This window comes from Triturus cristatus, chromosome 11 (assembly GCF_964204655.1).
Source record: "Triturus cristatus chromosome 11, aTriCri1.1, whole genome shotgun sequence".
NCBI lineage: Eukaryota > Metazoa > Chordata > Amphibia > Caudata > Salamandridae > Triturus > Triturus cristatus.
Genome location: NC_140594.1, coordinates 71,438,743 through 71,466,480, shown reverse-complemented (window position 1 = coordinate 71,466,480; position 27,738 = coordinate 71,438,743). Strand labels below are relative to the sequence as shown.

The following is a 27,738-nucleotide window of genomic DNA, read 5'->3' as shown; positions in this document are numbered from 1 at the left end:
GGTGTCCTTTCAATACTCTCTTTTTCCTGTTAACGACTTCCTTGTAACTTGAGGTGGTTGTTCCTGATGCATAGGGAAACATTTTCCTTCATGTGATTGATATTTGTGTTTCGTTTTGCAGAAGCAAACTCCAGCTTTGGGGTCCCGCTATGACATGCTCAACCTCTCCCAAATATTACATATTAATAAAAGTACTGCCACCATTGCTTAATTTGAGCCGGTGGTTTCAAGTGCTCACCAATGGTACTTAATTGCCAACACCAGCACTTATGACAGTCTGCCACATGGTGGCGCTGTTTGTCTAATATAGAGACAAGCACAACAACAGTTGGTTATTAATTCAATATACCTTAAAGTGGCTATACCTGCCTTGCAAGTCATTCCTACAGCTTTGGGCACCTGGATTAGTCTGAACTGTCACGCTTGTAGGGTTTCATGGTCATTAGTTGCATTGATTCTGTCATAGATGGCGCTGACGGGAGCAATGGCTTGGTGCAAGCTGCAGTGGCCTCCTGATGAGGGCCCCACCCACTATTTTTTCACAAATTAAGCACTGACTGTCCCTCTGCTTTCAGCAAAAATGCTCAGCTACTAAGGATTTAGAATATGGCAGGTGTTTGCTGCCGGCCTGTGGAGGTTGGGCCTCCACCACCCCAGGGGACAGGCAGACTGCTGCACTCAAATAGTCAAGCAAAATGTTTTCAGGTGAACTTGTGGTTTAAATATATGTCAATTTACCCCAACATAACAGGGTGAAGGTCTTTGACACTGTGGAAAATTACCCACAGAAGCTAAAGCAAGAAAAAGCAGGTTTCAGGTATTTGCTTAACAGATATTAATGACCGGCGGCTTAGGCCATAATGGAGCATGCGGCATCTCATTAGTCTTCATATACCACGTCACAGGCACCATAAGAGACGCGGCTTCAGGAGATAATGGAACGACTGCGCGTACCTGATGGGGGCCGACTCGTCGCCTTTGTCCAGCCAGTCTTGGGGAGGGATGATATACATGCACCACAGCCCCCAGTTGTACCCGTGTGCGGCGTTGGCGTACTGCTGGACTTCAAAAGTGTTGAACTTGATGTTGTCGATGGCGGGTAGGACAATGCGTCGCCGGTCCTCCTTAATGCGCGTCATTGCTGGCTCCACCCTGAAGAAGAGGATAGAGTTTGTTAAACAGAAGATACAGTCTATTGCTCAGTCACTGAAACTGTTGGAATTGCATTGTATTTATTCATAATTTAATATATACTTTTATCACTAAACAGCTGCAAGAGTGACATGTTTACAAGAACAGATTAAAACATGGACCAATATGACATGAAAACAAATATCAGCCTTTTTTTGTGACACACATCACTCAGGTGTGACAACGCCACCCCCCTGACCTTACCCTTCAGTCCCCAAAACTAATGTATGAAGCATTATACAGCAAGGCCCAGATTAATCAAAATCTGACGTAGCTCAACGCAACGCAGCAAGACAACTTGCTGCGTTGCGCTGCATCAAATGGAGTGGACAGGAATGCACCATATCTATCGCGATATGGTGCATTCCTGATCTCAGCCTGCACTGACGCACTTGTGGCTACCGAGCGCCAATGCAGGCACCTGTGCACCATGGTTTAGGTGTACCTGTGTTACAGCCAGGATTGTTTTTGGGCCGGAAGGGGCACCATTAATATCCGCATGGTGGAATTTTTCTCTCACAATGCTCCAGATCCTTAGCTGGCGAGCGTGAGCGAGACTTGGTGTCCCCCAGCACAGTTTCCTAACGCAGGTGGTCGTGGGCAGTAGTGGTTTGAGGGCTGCTTCTCCAGTAGATTTGCTGCTGCAGCACGAGTAGTTTTTCTACTCAAATGGCAGCAAAATCAACTCGAATGGCCGCTTGCTCTTGTGCATCGCACAGTGCTGTTCGTGCTGATATTTCAGAACTGTTCGCACTACCGGCGCCAAATTGCAGCATGACTTGTGTATTTTCTGCTTATAGGCTGAACTCCACAGAATCTTGCTGAGTTTTTATTTAACCCCTAATTTATAAAGTGCTTCCTACCTCTGATGGGTTGTATACTCCATGTAGAGGCCAACAATATGGATCTACAAAAATATCCCATCTACCTTACAATCTACCATGCAAAGGTAAATGTGTATTTGCTATTCTTGACTTCATATCTACATATGTTGATGGCATAATGCTGGTCGATGGATTGGATGCAATATATTGGATTCAGTATATCACATATATAATGCAATATATGACATGCAAAAGAGTGATTCCCCATTCCATGGCGAGTCTCTGCAGCACAGTTATAGGTCCAAACGTATCTTGACATGGAACTGACAGAGTTACAGATGACTGAGTGCATGTCTTAGTGAATGAGTGAGTCAGCGAACAAGTGAGTTGGCACTTTACACATTAATATGTCTGTACCTGGATGTGGACTGCCAGACACATCATAAACAAAGTGAAAAGATTGACCCTGCATACACAGTGGCGTAACGAAACTTGAGGGGCCCCCCCTGCAAAGCACATGAAGGGGCCCTCCTGCCCGACCCACCAGCTACCACTTTTGCTGAGGGTCGTCCCCCCCGCACTACGGGGGGTGTGGGCCTGTTGTTACACCACTTTACCTACAGGCCACTTTCAAGGATGTAATTTATACACGCACAGCCAAAGGCAATTATTAGGGTTTTGTGTGGTGAAAAGCTTTACCACCACACATCACAGGTGCAGCATGGGCATCAGCAATGCTTGCCATCACAAAGAAGGGTTATAGAATAGCTGGCAGCATAAATAATGCAAGGTTTATCCCACAAATACACACCAGGTGCAGCAGCAGCAAAGCAAGGCCTTCTCCTGTACACCACAGTAATTGCATCAGTGCAGGCTTCCACACATGGATGAAACAGGGACAGCAACAGCAGTGTATGCTTCACTCACACAGACCAGTAAAAGCAAGAGCATCAGCAGCAGAGCAAGTGTAGTCCTTCACAGACCAGGTGTGGTATGTGGATCAGCAGTAGTGCAAGCTTCACTCACAGAACAGGCACGACTTCCCAGACATAGAACAGGTACAGTAACAGACAGAGTGTGTGCATCAGCAGAGCAAGCTTCTCTAACACCAGTCTGTGTGTGATTGCATGCATGGTGGCGGGTGTGATAAAACAACTCTAGCATAAGACATCATAACATCTACATAACCAATAGATATGGGCAACACTTGATTAATCACCAATTCACATGGCTCCCCAGGGTTACTCAGTTGAGCATTGGTCCCACATGGCCAGCTTGGCTCGTACGTACCTACCTCGATGATCAGCCTCTTTGTCTTATGCTGTGAAACACAGCCCTGAGCCTTAGAAAGGCCTCACAATCTCTTTCCTGAGCTGACAGACATACTGTACAATTCTCTGTATTGCAGGGGTACAAATCAGCGAGTATGGATCTGCAGGGTTATGGATCATCTGCTGGGACAAGTGGGAAAGGGTTCACAGGTCAGATACACAGATCCCCCAATGCCACATACATAGCACTTTTCACCTCTCTCTCTCTCTCTCTCTCTCTCTCTCTCTCTCGCTCTCTCTCTCTCGCTCTCTCTCTCTATCGTTCTCTCTCTTTCTCTCTCTCTATCTCGTTCTCTCTTGCTACTGAAACAGGAAATGGTTTGTTAGACTTACCAGCCTTAGGGTGGCATTTCCCCTAAACTGTTTGCCTTTATTTGCTTTTGCGGACCTTGCTTTTGCTGGCCTTAGACTTTGTATACGTCACCAAAGCTAATCAGTGCTAAAGTGCATGTCCTCACTCCTTGAAACATGGTAACACCGACTTATCTCCAATTGGAATATTGAATTTACTTGTAAGTCCCTAGTTAAATGGTACTACATGTACCCATTCTAAGTGGCGATAGTGGGCCTGCAACACTGATTGTGCCACCCACTTAAGAAGCTCTTTTAACAGGTTTTGGGTCTGCCATTGCAGCCTGTATGTGCAGTTTAAAACTGCAATGTTGACCTGGCATAGTAAACCTTTGCCAGGCCCAAACCTTCCTTTCTAATACATAGAGGTCCCCCCTAGGGTAGGCCCTGGGTAGCCCAGAGGGCAGGGTGCAATGTATTTAAAAGATGGGACATGTACCTTTAAGCTTTACATGTTCTGATGGTGAAAACCTCTTAAATTCGTTTTTCACTACTACAAGGCCTACCTTTCTCATAGTATAACATGGAGTTACCTTATTACATTTAAAAAGCTGTAATTTGGGAACACGTTATTTAATCATGTTTGGCTTCTTTGGAATTGTAATGAAAAATCCTAATTCATGATGAAGTTGCATTTTAAGTTACAAGTTTGAAAATGCCACTTTTGGAAAGTTGGCATTTTCTTACCTTAGCCACTTAGTGCCCGCAGCCTGTCCCTGGGTCACATGACTGGGTGGAGCTGACAGATGAGCTTTGTGTATTCCTCTATTAGTCTGGAGCCAGGACAGGAGGGAAGGCAGGATGCCTTGGGACTCCAAAGGGATGTTTCAGAAGCTTCTCTACCTCCCAGAGTAAGGGCACCACGTATAAATATTGCCTCTTCCATGCACTTCTCGGCCTTGAGATACTCTGCCAGAAAGAAGGACTGCTGTGTTGCTGAAAGGACTGCCATTCTGCTGGACTGCTTGCTCTGAAGGAACTGCTGACCTGCTTCCTGCTGCCTCTTGCCTGGGTGAGAAGAACTTGACCTGCACCTCTTGAACCCAAGACTCCCAGAGTGACTACAAGGACATGTCTTGTGGCCTCCTGTTCTCAGCCACAGGGATTATCAGGTCCCCAATTATCTGCACCAGCACCCAGATCCAGCTGGTGCAAGCTCCTGATCTCGAGTGGTGCCTCTCAGATCTTGGATCCTTGGTATGACCTCAGAGAGGCTGATTTGAAGTTTTTAGGCTCTTCGGGACCGCAAAGGGGCCCGGTTACACCAAATCCTTGTCACTCACACAGCCTGGAAACACGAAGTTCTGTCAGCCTGACCCTTCGCACTACAGCAATGACTGCTCGAGTGGACTGACACCAAGAAGCACTGGCCCAACTGACTGTGACAACAGCAGGATCTTTGCTCTACAGTGATGACCGCCCGCGACACCCAACCTACTCTTTGCGCTACATCGATGCCTGTCCACGTTGTGTTCCTGCTCCTCACAGCCCTCTCTACCGTGAATGGGGCTCTGGGTGCTGGACTGAGAAGATGACTTTTTAGCGGGACTAACCTGGTCCATGTATCCAATCCACGCTCCATCGTGGTCAGCCTGAACTTGTGACTTTCTCCCGGTCTCACACGACAATATAGCTACGGTTGGAGCTTTAGGCTTTTTGACGCTATTTTATCCTAAGATCTTTAAACATTCATAACTCCGGTTTAACTGATTGGATTTTTGTCATTGTGGTCTTGTTTTGTTTATTACACTTTACTCTATGTTTCTATCGTTTTGTGGTGTGTTTTAACTGTGTTACTGTTTGAAATGTTGCACAAGTACTTCACACATTGCCTCCAGCTACCAGAGGATTGAGCACATTTTAATTTGGGGTTTGCTTTTGACTTCACCCTGGCAGATATTGTAGTTGCCGCATGACCAGGGCTCATACTCTAGTCAACCAACAACCCAATATCTTACATGGCTCCCCAGCTAAAGGCACAGCTCATTTCACCTCTGTCACTGGCTGACATGTAGTGTGGGCGAATTCCCTTCTTTTTTCAAACTCCAGTAAGGTAGGTGGATGCAAAAACCTGGGACAGTTCCACCCATGTTGCTGGTTTCTCATCCCCTGCTCTAAATGATTAGAAATGAGAATGCAGACAGAATGCCCTGCAGCACAAGAATTCCTCATTCTACACAGTGAGGAATGCACGAAATTAGGAATTCTTGGGTCATCTAGAATAGAAAGGGCATTGACAACGTAATTACTTTGAAGATAATTGCTTTAAGTTAAATACATGCCTTCCCTGACAACACAACAAAGCAAGGTACCGCACAGTGCTCTTATAAGCATCTGTATTGGGCTTTCCTTTTGCATCTACACAGCAACCGGGATTCCACTCCACAGATAGAAAAATTGGGCAAATTTTGTTTGGAAGTTTGCCTGAATATTTCACCAAACCCAACTCATAGGAAGTCACATGCATAGTGACAGTAACAAGTGACGTTAATACATTCCAATGTGGCGGGACATGGGAAACAACCTTTACAACTCAGTCATTACATCGCACTACATTTACAACGCAGTCATTACATCGCAACATCCTTTACAACGCAAGTCACTTCAATGCAGCCATTACATTGCATGTCGCTACAATGCATGACACTACAACGCATGTCCCTACAACACAGGCATTACATCGCATGTCATTACAACGCATACCATTACAACGCATAGTACCCCTACACTATCCAACACTTACCCTACTGTTGCAGCTCCTGGAGTTACAATAGTAATTTTTACCCCTACACTATCCAACACTTACCCTACTGTTGCACCCCCTGGAGTTGGATTAGTAATTTTTACCCCTACACTATCCAATACTTACCCTAATGTTGCACCCCCTGGAGTCAGAATAGTAATTTTTACCCCTACACTATCCAACACTTACCTTAAATGCAATGTAATGGTATGTGTTGTAATGTTATGCGTTGTAAAGGTATAATGCGATGTAATGGAATGCGTTGTAAATGTAGTTTAAAAAAATTAGTTGTAGTGGCATGCGATGTAAATGTATGCGTTGTAAAGGATATTGCGATGTAAATACTGCGTTGTAAAGGCATGAGTTGTAAATGTATGCGTTGTAACGTCATACATTCGGCGGGACATACAAAAGAGAGATTGAAAAAGATTTGAGGGAATTTAATTTCCCTATTGACATACATTGGAGTGACAGAATTGTAAGCTGGAGAAAGCTAAAATAAAATTTATTTTGGGAAACCTGCAGTTTCCTGACAAAATCGGGAGGTGGGCATTTGTGGACAACCATACTTTTGTTGTCATTGTTTGCTAAGTCTGAGGGGATTTCTTTCAAGGGACAAAGCAGGAACTGCTCCACCACTCCAGCCTTGGTAGCTTCTTTACTGAGATTTTTTTTTAACCAGAACAGAATTGATGGGGCTTTTCTTAACAATGGGGGTTCAGTAATAACACAAGCAGATACACTGGTCAACTATGATATGTACTGAGTTTGCATATGACCTCTGACCAATTGGTCTTAGAGGCTAGTATTGAACCCTTGTATCTATAGCAGCACCGAACTGGCCGTATAGCTCATTGGGCATTTCCTGGTGGACTGGAGCCTTTAAGACAGGTGTCTCCAACCAGTTATGGCAAGCTATCAGTAGTTTGCAAACACCTTCAGAGTAGTGTGCAGGCTTGAGTTCATTTTTAAATAAACACAGGGTCACATTTTCCTTTAAGAGTTAAGGGGAGGTTGTGTTTATGTTACTTTATTATCATCAGCCTGCAGACAGCAGGGCCTGATAATAAGCAGATTTGTGACCCAGGCTGGGGCACAGAGGTGAAGAACTGAAGCACTGAGGTATTTAACTCTTAAATTAAAGTCCTTGTCAACTCAATATTGGAGCGTGAGATCATAATTATGTTTCTGAATGTGAGAAAAATAAAATGGAAAAAGTTACCATAATGTATGGGGCCTGATTTAGATCTCGGAGGACGGGTTACTCCATCAGAAAGGAGACGGATATCCCGTTTGCCATAATATAAATCCCATTATATCCTATGGGATCTATATTTCAGCGAATGGGATATGAGTCTCCATTGGGATGGAGTAACCCCTCTGCCGAGATCTGCATCAGGCCCTAAGTTGACTCTTCGTTTTAATTTTATCCCATTTCATAGTGTTGCTTTTACACACAGCAGCCTCTTGCTCCCGGTGGCCAGTAGACTCTATGCCATATTCATAACTAAAATATGCAGTCATTTTGCTTTAAATTGGAGAATTTAAAGTAAAGACATTTTTTTCTATGAAACATTAAATCTTAATGTCTTCCTCCACTTTCAATTAATCCAAGTATATCGTAATGTTTTAATAAGCATGTTTCTTCACTTTAAATTCATGCCATTTAAACAAATGAATGCATTTTTATGGTATAAATATGACATTGTGTCTACAGACCGTTGCGAGAAGATGTTGTGAATGTGACTGTTGTAAATGGGTGAAAAATGAAATGGTGAGTTTTATGGAAGCCATATAAACATAAAGTTAACTTTTCAGTTTCTTTTTCTCCCATTTCAAAGTGTTGCCTTCACACACAGCAGGCATCTTGCTCCCAGTAGCATGTGCACACCGTGCCATATCTATAACTGAGAAATGCAGCCATTATTTTAAGTGGGAGAAAATAAAAAATGTTCTCCCATTTAAAAATATGGTTGTATGTTTGTATTATACATGGCAGCCCTGTCATAGTGCCCCTAGTCAAAGTATTTTATTCAAACCACAGTCTCTGGCTCTATGGACATTAGGCTTGAAGTCAATGAAGCTGGACGGGGGGGGGGGGGTGTCTGGTATCAATGCAATGCACAAGCTTTTTGGCCTTCAGTAGCTCATGATGATCAGAAGTAACACTCACTGCAGAAAAGGTTGGAGACCCCTACTTTAGAAGCTGTTTGTTTTAAGTCCCGGGGCCGCTGCTGTCAACTCTGTAACTGTATTGCAGCAAGCACATTGGGAGGCATAAGCAACGAGAGAGGCGGGGAAGAACCGAGGGGGCAGGTTTGAACATTGTTGCCATGGTTTTCTTTAGCTTCAAGGTCCGGCCTTGATCTAGGCGTGAAAAGTTCATATGACAGCGGTAATTCATGTTGAACAACCACAGGGTTGTAGCGCAGGCTCTGAGATGATAACGCAGGGGCGTGCAACATTCGTGTAATTTGTTTTTGAGTAAATTTTCAAAATTACATGAAATGCAAATCTGTCATTTTGTTCTATATTTTAGCAAGAGTGTGTCCTCATGTCAATTTTTGATGCAAGGACGCATTTTGTGCTAATAAATGTGCAAAGAAATAAGAACTGTGACCAACAACCACTTGCGTTTCTGTTGTTCCCGTGAGTTCATGGTAAATTCGCAAAGTGGCTTAATGGCATAAATTTGGGATTTTCCAGGAACACGGATGACGTGAATTCCCCCAAAATACACAAAGAACACCAGCATAATTTGAATCATTCCCAGGCCTAATCACGTCTACTGCCTACCTCGGTAATCAAAGAGGTGGGGACACCAAGAGAATGGCACATTCAGCTGCGCTCAGCCGGGGGTGCCTTGTGGGGTGAGCACCCCATTACAGATTGAGATGGTTCAGAAAGCAAGAAGTGCTGACAAAAAAACGTGCCTTCTGGTGTTCTCTGGGAAAAGGGCCCATTTTCTGTGCGATCTGCAGAGGGTGCATTTTCTGAGCCATTCATGTTGCTTTTATTAGCGCTGAACTCAGCTCCTATCAGCATGGGCGCTGTGTCCAGATATAGCTGGCAGCTGGCTGGGCCAGGCACTTTAACCTCTGCTTGAGCTGACTTTCAAGTCCTGCTTCTGCCTTAGAACTTTGGGGCATATTATCAAGACAGGCGATAACATTATCGCTGCTTTAGCGGCAGAAAACTGCAGCTAAAACGGCAATAATGGGCTTTATAATATGCTCTATGGAATTCCAATTGAAGCCCATGCTAGATGTCCTTCACATCTGTTTCCTACCCTTTGCGTTTGAAATTACCTTGTACTCAGGGAGAGAAGGCCTTACAGGAGTATTGGGCGTAGCGCAGGTCCGCGGATATTTGGAAACCCCAGCAAATAATTTTCTTTTTCTTTGTTTGTCCCCTTTCTCTCAGCAACAAGGCCAGAAAACAAAGCAAATGAGGGAGTTTACACTCATCACACCTTTCGATATTCAATGCAAAGGCCATCCACATTAATTCTTGCATTCAGGGGCGCAGCTTCGGGGGGACAGGGTTTTTGGGGAGTTACACCTTCATAATAAATTAATTTTCTGATAAATATTTGGGTACAGGCGCTTTCAGTCGGGTATGGGGAGGTATCTGTCGAATTTCACCAGGAATATTTACATACAAACAGACAAAAACTCATTGAAGTCCTCATAAATGTTGGTTATTGGACAGCATATTTTCTTTTCTCTCACTAAATCCCCCTACCAATCCGAATTCCTCTCCGTTCCACTGCCCCTCAGGTTGCTCTCATGCACCCTGCTTGTGGTATCATGTATTTTAACCTGGCATGCCAGTGTGATTGATAGAGAACCTGAAGCTCACAGCTCCAGTCTTACTGGCCAAGCTAAGTCCCAACTGGCATTGACTCCACTGAGGATCAGCAAACACAACTCTTCCAGGTGGTGAAACTGGCCAACAAGCCCCCTCCCCTGTAAGCAGTGAGAAGCCTGCCACTCAAAGTCTAGGAAGTGAAAAGCCATCAAACTGTTGCCGCCTTACATTCTGAAACTCCATGAGAATTATGAACCTCGTCTCTCATGGTGGACATACCTGTGGCACAAAAGCGGGAATAAACGGTAGTTCAATGGCAGGCGTACTCTGTGGTACAATGACAGACATGCCCTTTATTACAGCGATGGGCATAATCTGTAGTTCAATGACAGGCATAATGTATGGTACAGTGATGGACACTTAATGTATTACAGAGATCGGCATAATCTGTATATCTAATGAAAGGCATCCCCTATGGTGCAGTGATGGACACGTCCTGTATTATATTGATGGGCGTAATCCGAAGTTCAGTAATAGGCATACTCTGTGGTACAATGATGGCCACGTCCTGTATTACAGTGATGGGCATAATCTGTAGTTCAATGACATGTGTCCTGTATGGTACGGTGATGGACACACCCTATATTACAATGATGGGCGTAATCTGTAGTTCAATGACATGTGTCCTGTATGGTACGGTGATGGACACATCCTATATTACAATGATGGGCGTAATCTGTAGTTCAATGGCAGTCGTACTGCGTGGTACGGTGATGGGCACATCGTGTATTACAGTGATGGGCATAATCTGTAGTTCAATGACAGGCGTACTCTGTGGCACGGTGATGGACACATCCTGTATTACAGTGATGGGCGTAATCTGTATAGCAATGACAGACATACTATGTGGTACAGTGATGGACACATCCTGTATTACAGTGATGGGCGTAATCTGTAGTTCAATGGCAGTCGTACTGTGTGGTACGGTCATGGGCACGTCGTGTATTACAGTGATGGGCATAATCTGTAGTTCAATGAAAAGCATACTGTGTGGTACGGTGATGAACACATCCTGTATTACAGTGATGGGCGTAATCTGTATAGCAATGACAGGCATACTCTGTGGTACGGTGATGGACACATCCTGTATTACAGTGATGGGCGTAATCTGTATTGCAATGGCAGTCGTACTGTGTGGTACGGTCATGGGCACGTCGTGTATTACAGTGATGGGCATAATCTGTAGTTCAATGAAAAGCATACTGTGTGGTACGGTGATGAACACATCCTGTATTACAGTGATGGGCGTAATCTGTATAGCAATGACATGCATACTCTGTGGTACGGTGATGGACACATCCTGTATTACAGTGATGGGCGTAATCTGTATTGCAATGACATGCATACTCTGTGGTACAGTGATGGACACATCCTGTATTACAGTGATGGGTATAATCTGTAGCTCAATGACAGTCATACTCTGTGGTACAGTGATGGATACATCCTGTATTACAGTGATGGGCATAATCTGTATCTCAATGACAGGCATACTCTGTGGTACAATGAGGGACACGTCCTGTATTACAGTGAGTAGCGTAATCTGTAGCTCAGTGACAGGAGTACTCTGTGGTACAATGATGGACACATCGCGTACTACATTGGCATATTACATATATTACATTAATGGGCGTAATCTGAAGTTCAGTGATAGGCATACTCTGTGGTACAATGACGGACATGTCCTGTATTACAGAGATGGGCATAATCTGAAGTCCAATGATCACCATACTCTGTGGTGTAATAATGGACACGTTATGTATTACAGTGATGGGCATAATCTCTATTTCAATGACAGGCATACTCTGTAGTACAGTGATGGACACATCCTGTAATACAGCGATGGGTGTATTCTGTATCTCAATGACAGGCGTACTCTGTGGTACAATCATGGACACGTTCTGTAATACAGTGATGGGCATAATCTGTAGTTCAATGAGAGGCAAACTGTGTGGTACAATGAAGGACAAGTCCTGTATTACAGTGATGGGCATAATCTGTAGTTCAATGACAGGCATGCTCTGCGGTAGAATGATGGACACTTCCTGTATTACAGTGATGCGTGTAATTTGTACTTAGCGGTACAATGATGGACACGTCCTGTATTAGAGTGATGGGCATGATCTGTAGCTCAATGTCAGGCATGCTCTCTGGCACAGTGATGGAAACGTCCTGGATTACAGTAAAGGGTGTAATTTGTAGTCAAATGATAAGCATACTCAGTGGTACAGTGATGACACATCCTGTAGTACAGTGATGGGTGTAATCTGCAGTTCAATTATAGGCATACTCTGTGGTAAAGTGAAGGACACGTCCTGTGTTACAGTGATGGGCATAATCTGTAGTTCAATGACAGGTACACCCTATGGTACAATGATGGACAAGTCCTGTATTACAGTGATGAGCGTAATCTGTAGCTCAGTGGCAGGCGTACTCTGTGGTACAATGATGGACACATCGCATATTACATTGATGGGTATAATCCGAAGTTCAGTGATAGGCATACTCTGTGGTACAATGATGGACACGTCCTGTATAACAGTGATGGGCATGATCTGTAACTGAATGACAGGCATCTTCCGCAGTACAATAATGAACACGTCCTGTATAACAGTGATGGGAGTAATCTGTAGTTCAATGAGAGGCGTCCTCTGTGGTAAAATAATAGGCACAATTGGTACAATGATGGACACATTGTGTATTTCAGTGAGGGACATAATCTGTAGTTCAATAATGCCGTGGTCGAAGAAGCAAAAAAGATAATTGATCAGGGTGGTGCAGCGGCCATTATCCTACTTGATCTTAGGGCCACATTCAACACGGTGAATCTTGACATCCTCATAGAGAGACTTAGGTGGGCCGGGGAAGCAGGAGGAGCCATCTCCTGTATTCAATCCTTCCTCAATGGTAGAAGATTTCAGGTTTATGCAGGGGAATGCACCTCTAGGACTCTACCTCTCAGCTATGTAGTCCCTCAGGGATCTTCTCTGAGTCTGATGCTTTTTAATGTATACATGAGGCCACTACCTGAGGTTTATCCAGCCATATGGGGTCAAAGTTGTTACATATGCAGATGACACTCAGCTGGTGGTATCTCTAAACCACCCACGCAATGCCCCAGCTGACTTAGAGTCCTGCCTGGAGAAGGTAGCCAACTGGATGTAACATTCATGTCTCAGACTTAATGGAGACAAGACTGAAATAATGTATCTTGTGAACACATCTAACAAAAAGCCCAAACTGTCATGGCCCATCTGCCTCAGACCCCACCCCCCCAGTCCGAAGGCCAAAATAAAGAGCCTGGGCATGTGGCTGGATAAGGCACTCAAATTTGACCAGCAAGCAGTTGCAGCCGCTGGTGTTTGTCATGGCACCCTCAGAATGTTGCGGAAAGTCCTTCCCCTTCTTCCCATAGGGGCAAGGAGAACTATGGTCCAGGCCTTGGTTCTCTCGCGTGTGGACTATCGGAACGCATTGTATATAGGAGCACCCAAATCCACCTTGAGGAAGCTTCAGGTGGCACAGAACTGTGCCGCCTGACTCCTGATGGGAGCATCCAGAACGCAGTCAGCCGTGCCCAGCTTAAAGACCCTTCATTGGCTGCCCATAGAGGCGAGGATTGCATTCAAAGTCCTATGCATCACCCACAAGACCCTTAGGGGGTCAGGTCCCTGCATCAACCACCCACTTATTAAGGCATATCAGCCAAGGAAACCTCTCCACTCGGCGAATTTAAATCTAGCCACCATCCCCAAAATTCAGAGGATGCGCAGCGTGGGTCGGTCCTTCTCATAGAATGCAGCGAAAGTGTGGAATTCCCTTCCCATGCATTTGCGCATTTAAACCCATTCCTTTTTAGGAATGAGTTTAAATCCTGGCTCTTCCAAAAGATTAACTGATAACCGCCTCTCTTTGCCTGTTTTTGCCGATAGCTCTGGGATGCCTTAGGGTAGCCATGTGCTAAAAAAAAATAATAATGATAGACATACTCTTTGGTACAATGATGAGCACGTCCTGTATTACAGTGATGGTTATAATCTGTAGTTTAATGACAGGCATACTCAATGGTACAGTGATGGACACGTCCTGTGTTATAGTGATGGGCCTAATCTGTAGCTCAATGACAGGCATGCTCTCTGGTACAGTGATCGAAACATCCTGGATTACAGTGATGGGCATAATCTGCAGTTGAATGATAGGCATACTCTGTGGTACAGGACGGGCAAGTCCTGTGTTATAATGATGGGCAAAATCTGTAGCTCAATGACAGGCATGCTCTCTGGTACAGTGATGGACACATCGTGTATTACAGTGATGGGCATAGTGTGTAGTTTAATGACAGGCATACTCTGTGGTACAGTGATGGACACTTTCTGTATTAAAGTGATGGGCATAATCTGTACCTCGATGACAGGCATGCTCTCTGGTACAGTGATGTACATGTGCTGTATTATAGTGATGGGCATAATCTATAGTTCAATGACAGACGTACTCTGTGGCACGGTGATGGACATGTCCTGGATTACAGTGATGGACATAATCTGTAGTTCAATGACAAGCATACTCTGTGGTACAATGATGAACATTTCCTGTATACAGTGATGGGCATAATCTGCAGTTCAATGATAGGCATATTCTGCGGTAAAATGATGGGCAACATCTGTAGCTCAATGACAGGCATGCTCTCTGGTACAATGATGGACATGTTGTGTATTACAGTGATGGACATAGTCTGTAGTTTAATAACAGGCATGCTCTCTTGTACAGTGATGGACACGTCTTGTAATACAGTGATGGGCATAATCTGTACTTCAATGACAGGCGTGCTCTCTGGTACAGTGATGTACATGTCCTGTATTACAGTGATGTGCATAATCTGTAGTTCAATGACAGGCGTACTCTGTGGCACGGTGATGGACACGCTCTGGATTACAGTGATGGGCATATCTGTAGTTCAGTGACGGGCATACTCTGTGGTACAATAATGAACACGTCCTGTAAACAGTGATGGGCATAATCTGCAGTTCAATGATCGGCATACTCTGTGGCACAGTGAACGACACATCCTGTATTACAGTGATGGGCATAATCTGTATATGAATGACAGGCATACTCTGCGGTACAGTGAAGGACACGTCCTGTATTACAGTGATGGGCATAATCTGTATTTCAATGACAGGCATACTCTGCGGTACAGTGAAGGACACGTCCTGTATTACAGTGATGAGCATAATCTGTAGTTCGTTGACAGACGTCCTCTGTGGTACAATGATTGACAAGTCCTGGATTGCAGTGATGGGCATAATCTGTACAAATATGATAAAATATTATACAATGATCTGCATATGCTCTAGGAGCATTATGGGCATTTCCTGCAGTGCAATGATGGCCATTCTCTGTATGTCAATGATGGACATATTTTAAAGGATAATCATGACCATATGCAGAAGTACAATAACAGAAATATCCAGAAGTACAATAACAGGAATATCCAGAAGCACAATAACAGGAATATCCAGAAGCACAATAACTTAAATATCCAGAAGTACAATAACAGGAATATCCAGAAGCACAATAACAGGAATAGCCAGAAGTACAATAACTGAAATATCCAGAAGCACAATAACAGGAATATCCAGAAGCACAATAACAGGAATATCCAGAAGCACAATAACAGGAATATCGGGAAGCACAATAACAGGAATATCCAGAAGCACAATAACTGAAATATGCAGAAGTACAATAACAGGAATATCGGGAAGCACAATAACAGGAATATCCAGAAGCACAATAACTGAAATATGCAGAAGTACAATAACAGGAATATCCAGAAGTTCAATAACAAGAATATCCAGAAGTACAATAACAGGAATATCCAAAAGTTCAATAACAGGAATATCCAGAAGCACAATAACTGAAATATCCAGAAGTACAATAACAGGAATATCCAGAAGTTCAATAACAAGAATATCCAGAAGTACAATAACAGGAATATCCAAAAGTTCAATAACAGGAATATCCAGAAGCACAATAACTGAAATATCCAGAAGTACAATAACTGAAATATGCAGAAGTACAATAACAGGAATATCCAGAAGTACAATAACAGGAATATCCAGAAGTTCAATAACAGGAATATCCAGAAGCACAATAACTGAAATATCCAGAAGTACAATAACAGGAATATCCAGAAGTACAATAACAGGAATATCCAGAAGCACAATAACTGAAATATCCAGAAGTACAATAACAGGAATATCCAGAAGTACAATAACAGGAATATCCAGAAGTACAATAACAGGAATATCCAGAAGTACAATAACAGGAATATCCAGAAGCACAATAACTGAAATATCCAGAAGCACAATAACAGGAATATCCAGAAGTACAATAACAGGAATATCCAGAAGTACAATAGGCCAATTCTGCTGGTTGTTGAATGATAGCCAGACTGTGTACTACAGTGAGAGGATTGCCGTAGTTCCGTGATAGCCATATTCTGGAATGCAGTCATAGCCATATCCTGTGATACTGTAATAAGCATATACTGTAATAAAATGATAGACACATCCTGTAGTACTATGATTACCAAACTGTGCGGTACATTCGTTTGGTACTCCTCAATTCAGTCACAGCAATAGTCTGTAATAAATAGGATCATGGACATGTCCTGTAGTGGAATCATGATTCTATCCAGTAGTACAATGATAACAGTATCCTGTAGTACAAGGATGACAGTATCCTGTAATACAAGGATGACAGCATCCTGTAGTACAACGATGACAGCATCCGGTAGTAGAATGATGACAGTATCCGGTAGTACAATAATGACAGCATCCTGTAGTAAAACGACAACAGTATCCTGTAGTACAGTGACGATAGTATCCTGTATTACAATTATGACAGTATCCTGTAGTTAAAGGATGACAGCATCATGTAGTACAAGGATGACAGCATCCTGTAGTACAAGGATGACAGCATCCTGTAGTAAAATGACGACAGTATCCTGTAGTAAAATGACGACAGTATCCTGCAACACAAGGATAACAGTATCCTGTACAACAATGACAGCATCCGGTAGTACAATGATGACAATATCCGGTAGTACAATGATGACAGCATCCTGTAGTAAAACGACAACAGTATCCTGTAGTACAATGATGATAGTATCCTGTAGTACAATGAAGACAGTATCCTGTAGTACAATGATGATACTATCCAGTAGTACAAGTATCCTTCAGTACAGTGATGACCGTATCCGATAGTACACTGATGAGAGCATCCTGTAATACAATGTTAGCCATATTTTAAAGAACAATGACGCCCCTACTCTCCCGTACAAGGATCCTGTAGTATAATGATAGGAGCTCTCTCTAGCAAAATGATGGTCACACGTTGTGGCAGCACTGCAGGCATAGTCTATTGTAGTTCCCTATCAGATATCAACAGAAAAGCAATAACTCCCTGCCTTTTGTACCCTTTCTAACCCAACCGGGCATGTACCTTACCACTGCGGTGTCTACCTCCGTCTGAGACATACGGCAGACATACAGACATTGCGTAATGGCGCAGGCTCATGTATTTGCAGCGGAGCATCCTCCCTTGAACTTTACCCATGGGAATTTCGCGACCTCTTTCTTGAAATTCCATAGAATCCATAGAATCCATACTGAGCCTGTCTCAGGACACAGCAACATGATATCCATGCACAGGTCCATTGAACCCATCTGAATTGACCTCTGCGGGCTTTAACTCTTTCCCTGGGGGATGGGCAACCTCCAGTTTGCACTACTTTTCCCCCTTTGTTGATGCCTTGGGCACCCTTCACAGGGACAGTAAGACGGTATGAAGTAGAAAGAGCCGTGTGCTCTTTCCATTCCAGCAGAGACAACAGACAAGGTGGCCATAAGGTCCATGTCAAATGCTATCATGTCGAAAGTAAGAGCACGTGACTCATAAACTGGACGTGAATCCTACGAGAGTCCCAGGGTCCCGGAGCTGCTCCATAAACTGGACGTGAACCCTACGAGAGTCCCAGGGTCCCGGAGCTGCTCCATAAACTGGACGTGAACCCTACGAGAGTCCCAGGGTCCCGGAGCTGCTCCTTAAACTGGACGCGAACCCTACGAGAGTCCCAGGGTCCCGGAGCTGCTACATAAACTGGACGTGAAACCTACGAGAGTCCCAGGGTCCCGGAGCTGGTCCATAAACTGGACGTGAACCCACGAGAGTCCCAGGGTCCTGGAGCTGCTCCATGAACTGGACGTGAACCCTACGAGAGTCCCAGGGTCCCGGAGCTGCTCCATAAACCGGACGTGAACCCTACGAGAGTCCCAGGGTCCCGGAGCTGCTCCATAAACTGGACGGGAACCCTATGAGAGTCCCAGGGTCCCGAAGCTGCTCCATAAACCGGACGTGAACCCTACGAGAGTCCCAGGGTCCCGGAGCTGCTCCATAAACCAGACGTGAACCCTACGAGAGTCCCAGGGTCCCGGAGCTGCTCCATAAACTGGATGTGAACCCTACGAGAGTCCCAGGGTCCCGGAGCTGCTCCATAAACTGGACGTGAACCCCAGAGCTGCTCCATAAACTGGACGTGAACCCTACGAGAGTCCCAGGGTCCCGGAGCTGCTCCAAAAACTGGACGTGAGCCCTACCAGAGTCCCAGGGTCCCAGAGCTGCTCCATAAACTGGACGTGAACCCTACCAGAGTCCCATGGTCCCGGAGTTGCTCCATAAACTGGACGTGAACCCTATGAGAGTCCCAGGGTCCCGGAGCTGCTCCATAACTGGACGTGAACCCTATGAGAGTCCCAGGGTCCCGGAGCTGCTCCATAACTGGACGTGAACCCTACGAGAGTCCAAGGGTCCCGGAGCTGCTCCATAACTGGACGTGAACCCTACGAGAGTCCAAGGGTCCCGGAGCTGCTCCATAAACTGGACGTGAACCCTACGAGAGTCCCAGGGTCCCGGAGCTGCTCCATAAACTGGACGTGAACCCTACGAGAGTCCCAGGGTCCCGGAGCTGCTCCATAAACTGGACGTGAACCCTACGAGAGTCCCAGGGTCCCGGAGCTGCTACATAAACTGGACGTGAACCCTACGAGAGTCCCAGGGTCCCGGAGCTGCTCCATAAACTGGACGTGAACCCTACAAGAGTCCCATTGTCCCGGAGCTGCTCCTTAAACTGGACGCGAACCCTACAAGAGTCCCAGGGTCCCGGAGCAGCTCCTTAAACTGGATGTGAACCCTACGAGAGTCCCAGGGTCCCGGAGCTGCTCCTTAAACTGAACGTGAACCCTACGAGAGTCCCAGCGTCCCGGAGCTGCTTCATAAACTGGACGTGAACCCTACGAGAGTCCCAGGGTCCCGGAGCTGCTCCTTAAACTGGACGCGAACCCTACAAGAGTCCCAGGGTCCCGGAGCTGCACCTTAAACTGGACGTGAGCCCTACGAGAGTCCCAGGGTCCCAGAGCTGCTCCTTAAACTGGACGTGAACCCTACGAGAGTCCCAGGGTCCCGGAGCTGCTCCATAAACTGGACGTGAACCCTACGAGAGTCCCAGGGTCCCGGAGCTGCTCCATAAACTGGACGTGAACCCTACGAGAGTCCCAGGGTCCCGGAGCTGCTCCTTAAACTGGACGTGAACCCTACGAGAGTCCCAGGGTCCCGGAGCTGCTCCATAAACTGGACGTAAACCCTACGAGAGTCCCAGGGTCCCGGAGCTGCTCCATAAACTGGACGTGAACCCTACGAGAGTCCCAGGTTCTCGGAGCTGCTTCATAAACTGGACGTGAACCCTACGAGAGTCCCAGGGTCCCGGAGCTGTTCCTTAAACTGGACCCGAACCCTACGAGAGTCCCAGGGTCCCAGAGCTGCTCCATAAACTGGACGTGAACCCTACGAGTGTCCCAGGGTCCCGGAGCTGCTCCTTAAACTGGACGCGAACCCTATGAGAGTCCCAGGGTCCCGGAGCTGCTTCATAAACTGGACGTGAACCCTACGAGAGTCCCAGGGTCCGGAGCTGCTCCATAAACTGGATGTGAACCCTACGAGAGTCCCAGGGTCCTGGAGCTGCTCCTTAAACTGGACGTGAACCCTACGAGAGTCCCAGAGTGCTGGCGCTGCTCCATAAACTGGATGTGAACCCTATGAGTGTCCCAGGGTCCCGGAGCTGCTCCTTAAACTGGACGCGAACCCTACGAGAGTCCCAGGGTCCCGGAGCTGCTTCGTAAACTGGATGCGAACCCTACGAGAGTCCCAGGGTCCCGGAGCTGCTTCATAAACTGGACGTGAACCCTACGAGAGTCCCAGGGTCCCGGTACTGCTTCCTAAACTGGACATGAACCCTACGAGAGTCCCAGGGTCCCGAAGCTGCTCCATAAACTGGATTTGAACCCTACGAGAGTCCCAGGGTCCTGGAGCTGCTCCATAAACTGGACGTGAACCCTACGAGAGTCCCAGGGTCCTGGAGCTGCTCCATAAACTGGATGTGAACCCTACGAGTGTCCCAGAGTCCCGGAGCTCCTCCTTAAACTGGACGCGAACCCTACGAGAGTCCCAGGGTCTCGGAGCTGCTTCATAAACTGGACACGAACCCTACGAGAGTCCCAGGGTCCCGGGGCTGCTCCATAAACTGGACGTGAACCCTACGAGAGTCCCAGGGTCCCGGAGCTGCTCCATAAACTGGATGTGAACCCTACGAGAGTCCAAGGGTCCCGGAGCTGCTCCTTAAACTGGACGTGAACCCTACGAGAGTCCCAGGGTCCCGGAGCTGCTTCATAAACTGGACGTGAACCCTACGAGAATCCCAGGGTCCCGGAGCTGCTCCTTAAACTGGACATGAACCCTATGAGAGTCCCAGGGTCCCGGAGGTAATCCTTAAACTGGACGTGAACCCTGCGAGAGTCCCAGGGTCCCGGAGCTGCTCCTTAAACTGGACGTGAACCCTACGAGAGTCCCAGGGTCTCGAAGCTGCTCCTTAAACTGGGCGCGAACCCTACGAGAGTCCCAGGTTCCTGGAGCTGCTCCATAGACTGGACGTGAACCCTACGAGAGTCCCAGTGTCCCGGAGCTGCTCCATAAACTGGACGTGAACCCTACGAGAGTCCCAGGGTCCCGGAGCTGCTCCATAAACTGGATGTGAACCCAACGAGTGTCCCAGGGTCCCGGAGCTGCTCCTTAAACTGGACGTGAACCCTACGAGAGTCCCAGGGTCCCGGAGCTGCTCCTTAAACTGGACGTGAACCCTACGAGAGTCCCAGGGTGCTGGAGCTGCTCCATAAACTGGATGTGAACCCTATGAGTGTCCCAGGGTCCCGGAGCTGCTCCTTAAACTGGACGCGCACCCTACGAGAGTCCCAGGGTCCCAGAGCTGCTTCGTAAACTGGATGCGAACCCTACGAGAGTCCCAGGGTCCTGGAGCTGCTTCATAAACTGGACGTGAACCCTACGAGAGTCCCAGGGTCCCGGTACTGCTTCCTAAACTGGACGTGAACCCTACGAGAGTCCCAGGGTCCCGAAGCTGCTCCATAAACAGGATTTGAACCCTACGAGAGTCCCAGGGTCCTGGAGCTGCTCCATAAACTGGACGTGAACCCTACGAGAGTCCCAGGGTCCTGGAGCTGCTCCATAAACTGGATGTGAACCCTACGAGTGTCCCAGGGTCCCGGAGCTCCTCCTTAAACTGGACGCGAACCCTACGAGAGTCCCAGGTTCTCGGAGCTGCTTCATAAACTGGACGTGAACCCTACGAGAGTCCCAGGGTCCCGGAGCTGTTCCTTAAACTGGACCCGAACCCTACGAGAGTCCCAGGGTCCCAGAGCTGCTCCATAAACTGGACGTGAACCCTACGAGTGTCCCAGGGTCCCGGAGCTGCTCCTTAAACTGGACGCGAACCCTATGAGAGTCCCAGGGTCCCGGAGCTGCTTCATAAACTGGACGTGAACCCTACGAGAGTCCCAGGGTCCGGAGCTGCTCCATAAACTGGATGTGAACCCTACGAGAGTCCCAGGGTCCTGGAGCTGCTCCTTAAACTGGACGTGAACCCTACGAGAGTCCCAGAGTGCTGGAGCTGCTCCATAAACTGGATGTGAACCCTATGAGTGTCCCAGGGTCCCGGAGCTGCTCCTTAAACTGGACGCGAACCCTACGAGAGTCCCAGGGTCCCGGAGCTGCTTCGTAAACTGGATGCGAACCCTACGAGAGTCCCAGGGTCCCGGAGCTGCTTCATAAACTGGACGTGAACCCTGCGAGAGTCCCAGGGTCCCGGTACTGCTTCCTAAACTGGACGTGAACCCTACGAGAGTCCCAGGGTCCCGAAGCTGCTCCATAAACTGGATTTGAACCCTACGAGAGTCCCAGGGTCCCGGAGCTGCTTCATAAACTGGACGTGAACCCTACAAGAGTCCCAGGGTCCCGGAGCTGCTCCTTAAACTGGACATGAACCCTATGAGAGTCCCAGGGTCCCGGAGCTAATCCTTAAACTGGACGTGAACCCTGCGAGAGTCCCAGGGTCCCGGAGCTGCTCCTTAAACTGGACGTGAACCCTACGAGAGTCCCAGGGTCTCGAAGCTGCTCCTTAAACTGGGCGCGAACCCTACGAGAGTCCCAGGTTCCTGGAGCTGCTCCATAGACTGGACGTGAACCCTACGAGAGTCCCAGTGTCCCGGAGCTGCTCCATAAACTGGACGTGAACCCTACGAGAGTCCCAGGGTCCCGGAGCTGCTCCATAAACTGGATGTGAACCCTACGAGTGTCCCAGGGTCCCGGAGCTGCTCCTTAAACTGGACGTGAACCCTACGAGAGTCCCAGGGTCCCGGAGCTGCTCCTTAAACTGGACGTGAACCCTACGAGAGTCCCAGGGTGCTGGAGCTGCTCCATAAACTGGATGTGAACCCTATGAGTGTCCCAGGGTCCCGGAGCTGCTCCTTAAACTGGACGCGCACCCTACGAGAGTCCCAGGGTCCCAGAGCTGCTTCGTAAACTGGATGCGAACCCTACGAGAGTCCCAGGGTCCCGGAGCTGCTTCATAAACTGGACGTGAACCCTACGAGAGTCCCAGGGTCCCGGAGCTGCTCCTTAAACTGGACGTGAACCCTACGAGAGTCCCAGGGTCTCGGAGCTGCTCCTTAAACTGGGCGCGAACCCTACGAGAGTCCCAGGTTCCTGGAGCTGCTCCATAGACTGGACGTGAACCCTACGAGAGTCCCAGTGTCCCGGAGCTGCTCTATAAACTGGACGTGAACCCTACGAGAGTCCCAGGGTCCCGGAGCTGCTCCATAAACTGGATGTGAACCCTACGAGTGTCCCAGGGTCCCGGAGCTGCTCCTTAAACTGGACGTGAACCCTACGAGAGTCCCAGGGTCCCAGAGCTGCTTCATAAACTGGACGTGAACCCTACGAGAGTCCCAGGGTCCCGGAGCTGCTCCTTAAACTGGGCGCGAACCCTACGAGAGTCCCAGGTTCCTGGAGCTGCTCCATAGACTGGACGTGAACCCTACGAGAGTCCCAGTGTCCCGGAGCTTCTCCATAAACTGGACGTGAACCCTACGAGAGTCCCAGGGTCCCGGAGCTGCTCCATAAACTGGATGTGAACCCTACGAGTGTCCCAGGGTCCCGGAGCTGCTCCTTAAACTGGACGTGAACCCTACGAGAGTCCCAGGGTCCCGGAGCTGCTCCTTAAACTGGACGTGAACCCTACGAGAGTCCCAGGGTGCTGGAGCTGCTCCATAAACTGGATGTGAACCCTATGAGTGTCCCAGGGTCCCGGAGCTGCTCCTTAAACTGGACGCGCACCCTACGAGAGTCCCAGGGTCCCAGAGCTGCTTCGTAAACTGGATGCGAACCCTACGAGAGTCCCAGGGTCCCGGAGCTGCTTCATAAACTGGACGTGAACCCTACGAGAGTCCCAGGGTCCCGGAGCTGCTCATTAAACTGGACGTGAACCCTACGAGAGTCCCAGGGTCTCGGAGCTGCTCCTTAAACTGGGCGCGAACCCTACGAGAGTTCCAGGTTCCTGGAGCTGCTCCATAGACTGGACGTGAACCCTACGAGAGTCCCAGTGTCCCGGAGCTGCTCCATAAACTGGACGTGAACCCTACGAGAGTCCCAGGGTCCCGGAGCTGCTCCATAAACTGGATGTGAACCCTACGAGTGTCCCAGGGTCCCGGAGCTGCTCCTTAAACTGGACGTGAACCCTACGAGAGTCCCAGGGTCCCAGAGCTGCTTCATAAACTGGACGTGAACCCTACGAGAGTCCCAGGGTCCCGGAGCTGCTCCTTAAACTGGACATGAACCCTACGAGAGTCCCAGGGTCCCGGAGCTGCCTCTTAAACTGGACGTGAACCCTACGAGAGTCCCAGGGTCCCAGGGCTGCTCCTTAAACTGGACGTGAACCCTACGAGAGTCCCAGGGTCTCGGAGCTGCTCCTTAAACTGGGCGCTAACCCTACGAGAGTCCCAGGGTTCTGGAGCTTCTCCATAAACTGTACGCGAACCCTACGAGAGTCCCAGGGTCCCGGAGCTGCTCCATAAAATGGACGCGAACCCTACGAAAGTCCCAGCATCCCGGAGCTGCTCCTTAAACTGGACGTGAACCCTACGAGCGTCCCAGGGTCCCGGAGCTGCTCCTTAAACTGGACGTGAACCCTACGAGAGTCCCAGGGTACGGGAGCTGCTCCTTAAACTGGACGTGAACCCTATGAGAGTCCCAGGGTCCCGGAGCTGCTCCTTAAACTGGACGTGAACCCTAAGGGAGTCCCAGGGTCCCGGAGCTTCTCCATAAACTGGACGCGAACCCTACAAGAGTCCCAGGGTCCCGGAGCTGCTCCTTAAACTGGACGTGAACCCTACGAGTGTCCCAGGGTCCCGGACCTGCTCTGTACATCTTATTTCAAAATGATCTACATTTGCTCTTGTTATAGAAATGACACAAATAGCATATTGCCAAGTAGCACTGCTGCAGCTTTCTTGATTGTTGATAATATTTAATTTTTTAAAAATTTATAGAACATCGATATCATAATATAAGAAAATAGAACTGAAAAATATGCCTCATTGTGTCATCTTTCCCGGCAACACTGACTTTTCCATACATCTGCTTGGCTCATATGTGGGAATGCATCACGACGCTCCACCGTGAATCACGGTCATCCCTGTCGTAAAGTAGGAACTTCTGACATATGTGCCAACGGGTTTACGAATGTGTTAGAGAACAATGACCTGTTCCAATGATTGTCAGTGCAATGGCAGTCCACGGCGTCTTCAATAAAAGACGTGCCCAGGGATGCCACAGCTGAGAATGGCCCAGGGGGTTCTCCATACAAGGGCTTTACTCAGGGTCACATGTGCGGAGATTGATGTGATGCAAATGTTGTGATGTTTACGTTTACGTTATATTGCTCTGCGTTGCAGGCAGAGTTACTAAGCAATCAAAAAGGATTTTGGTGTGGAAGCAACCACAAGAAAGAGCCTAATGCAGGGCTTCATGCCAAGACCCATGGCGCCCTTACAGTAGAGCCTTGGGATGAAACGACGGTGCCATATCACTTCCAAGGACAGTTGTCAATCAGAGAAACTAGGGGCTTACCTGGCAACTCTCCACCTCGGCATGAGAGTTTATTTTCCTGGACCGGATGTGGGTGAATCCCAACGTTTCAGCACCAGAAGTTGTTCATTCCTGGTCCTCATTTGCTAATCAGGTCGGCAGTCAGCTTAGGTGTCGTGTAGTTCCTATCAATCCGTCGGACATGCGCATTGTTTGGATAACATAAACTAAGGGCCTGGTGTCGAGACTGATTCCAGCCACACCCACAGGATATGTTGGCCTGTAGACTAGCTAGCTCACAGTGCCACGGTAACCGCCCCCTAACCTACCATGGAGTGAATGGTGTCTGGCAACCACTGAACATGGCAACCCAGATTCCTCTGGAGTCGTGGAAACAGTACAGAATCTTTCGCTCAGTCGCTCGTGCTCGCTTATTCTCAGAGAAATATACAGAGAATACACAGTGGGATGTTTTCAATAATATTTATTGAACCAACATAATTCTTTCATAAAATCTGTGCGCTGCAATGATTAGTAGATAGAAGCAGATAAACGTGATTACAGGCGCCAATAACGTAAATAGTAGATATAGTTCTACCAAGGTTCTTAACAGTTGTATATATGCAGGCATATAAACAAGGCAGTAATCTAGCGTACTCCTAGTATGTGAACCCTACTCTAAGTTTACCTAGAGTGTGTGCAGATGTAAAGCCAAGAATCCCTCCAAGGGACGATCCAACCCCATTGCCTGATGGGATGGAGTGAAGGACCGCGTCGTGGTCACAAACTGGACACCCCTCATGAGATGTCAGGTTAATGCGTGGTGATTTCTCAGCATGCAAGGACCCTTGGTGTCAGCGGAAGTACCTCCTCTACTAATCTATTGGGATGCCCATTATTTAAAATAAATGGGGGCCTTGCGATGTGCGCATTAGATTAGCGATGTTAAGCATATGTAGATAGCATTGTCGGCTCGTGGATGAAGATAGGACGACTTTTCTACTCAGTGCGTAGAGAGGTCTAGCACATGATGTTCAAGGCATTGTGATAATGTGCGAAGCTAGATGTATATACAAAGTAGTTTCACTGAAACGAATCCAACATTGTCGTGTATGCAAATGTGTGCAAAAGTTCACAATCCAAATGTTATTTTCTTGGGCAATGTAAGAAATAAGCTGCTTCGCAGCATGGACCTAACTCGGGAATATACCACCCACTCCTCATCCTAACTTTACTTCTAAAACCATCTAAAAGCAAGCTTCCCTTTAAAATGTCCTAAAAAGCCCTTAAGTCATTAGAGTGTAAAGAAGCCTAAAGTGATTATACATGTTGGAAATTCTAAGCACTCCGAAAGCCATGGTGCCTGGAAAAATAAAAGAAAACTGTTTTGGGCAAAATTGCTTTTAAAAATCAAGCCAAATTGTTCCTGTACGAAAAAGGCCAATTATTTCATGTGTTCCAAGCGGCAGACGCAACAATGCTGTTGCCCATAACCGCAGACGGCCCATCTGTGGCTGCTCTCGGAGCGCCCGTAAGTTAACCCATTACCTTACAAAATAAACCTGCAACATGATGCTCCCCAAACAAAAGTGAAGAGGTTTCAGTATTTGATTGTGGGTTTTCTTTGCATGTATTTATTTAATATCTTAGGTGTATTATGTGTGTGTGCGACTGCTGTGGGATATCTACCCTATGTCCTCTGCAAAGACAAAGGGGCAGATTTATGAGGGACTTGCGCCCCTTTAATGCCGCCGTTGCGTCACTTTTGTGACGCAGTGGCGGCGTAAACCCTGCGCCACGTTGCGCCCCATTTACATCGTGACGCATCTACGGAGATGCGTCACGGTGTAAAGCCCTGCACCACGTGAAACCTGCGTCAGGTTTC

General features: G+C 47.4%; 1 protein-coding gene across 2 annotated transcripts in view; it reads right to left on the bottom strand.

Annotated features, from left to right (window-relative positions):
* Nucleotides 1–27,738, bottom strand: part of GALNT9 (polypeptide N-acetylgalactosaminyltransferase 9) — a 763,825-nt gene that overhangs the window by 322,817 nt on the left and 413,270 nt on the right. The window contains exon 5 of one of the 2 annotated variants that reach the window (XM_085633497.1): nucleotides 955–1,152. In XM_085633497.1, coding sequence (XP_085489623.1) covers nucleotides 955–1,152 — 198 coding nt within the window. The remainder of the gene's footprint in view (nucleotides 1–954; nucleotides 1,153–27,738) is intronic. The other variant, XM_085633498.1, reaches the window with a different exon arrangement.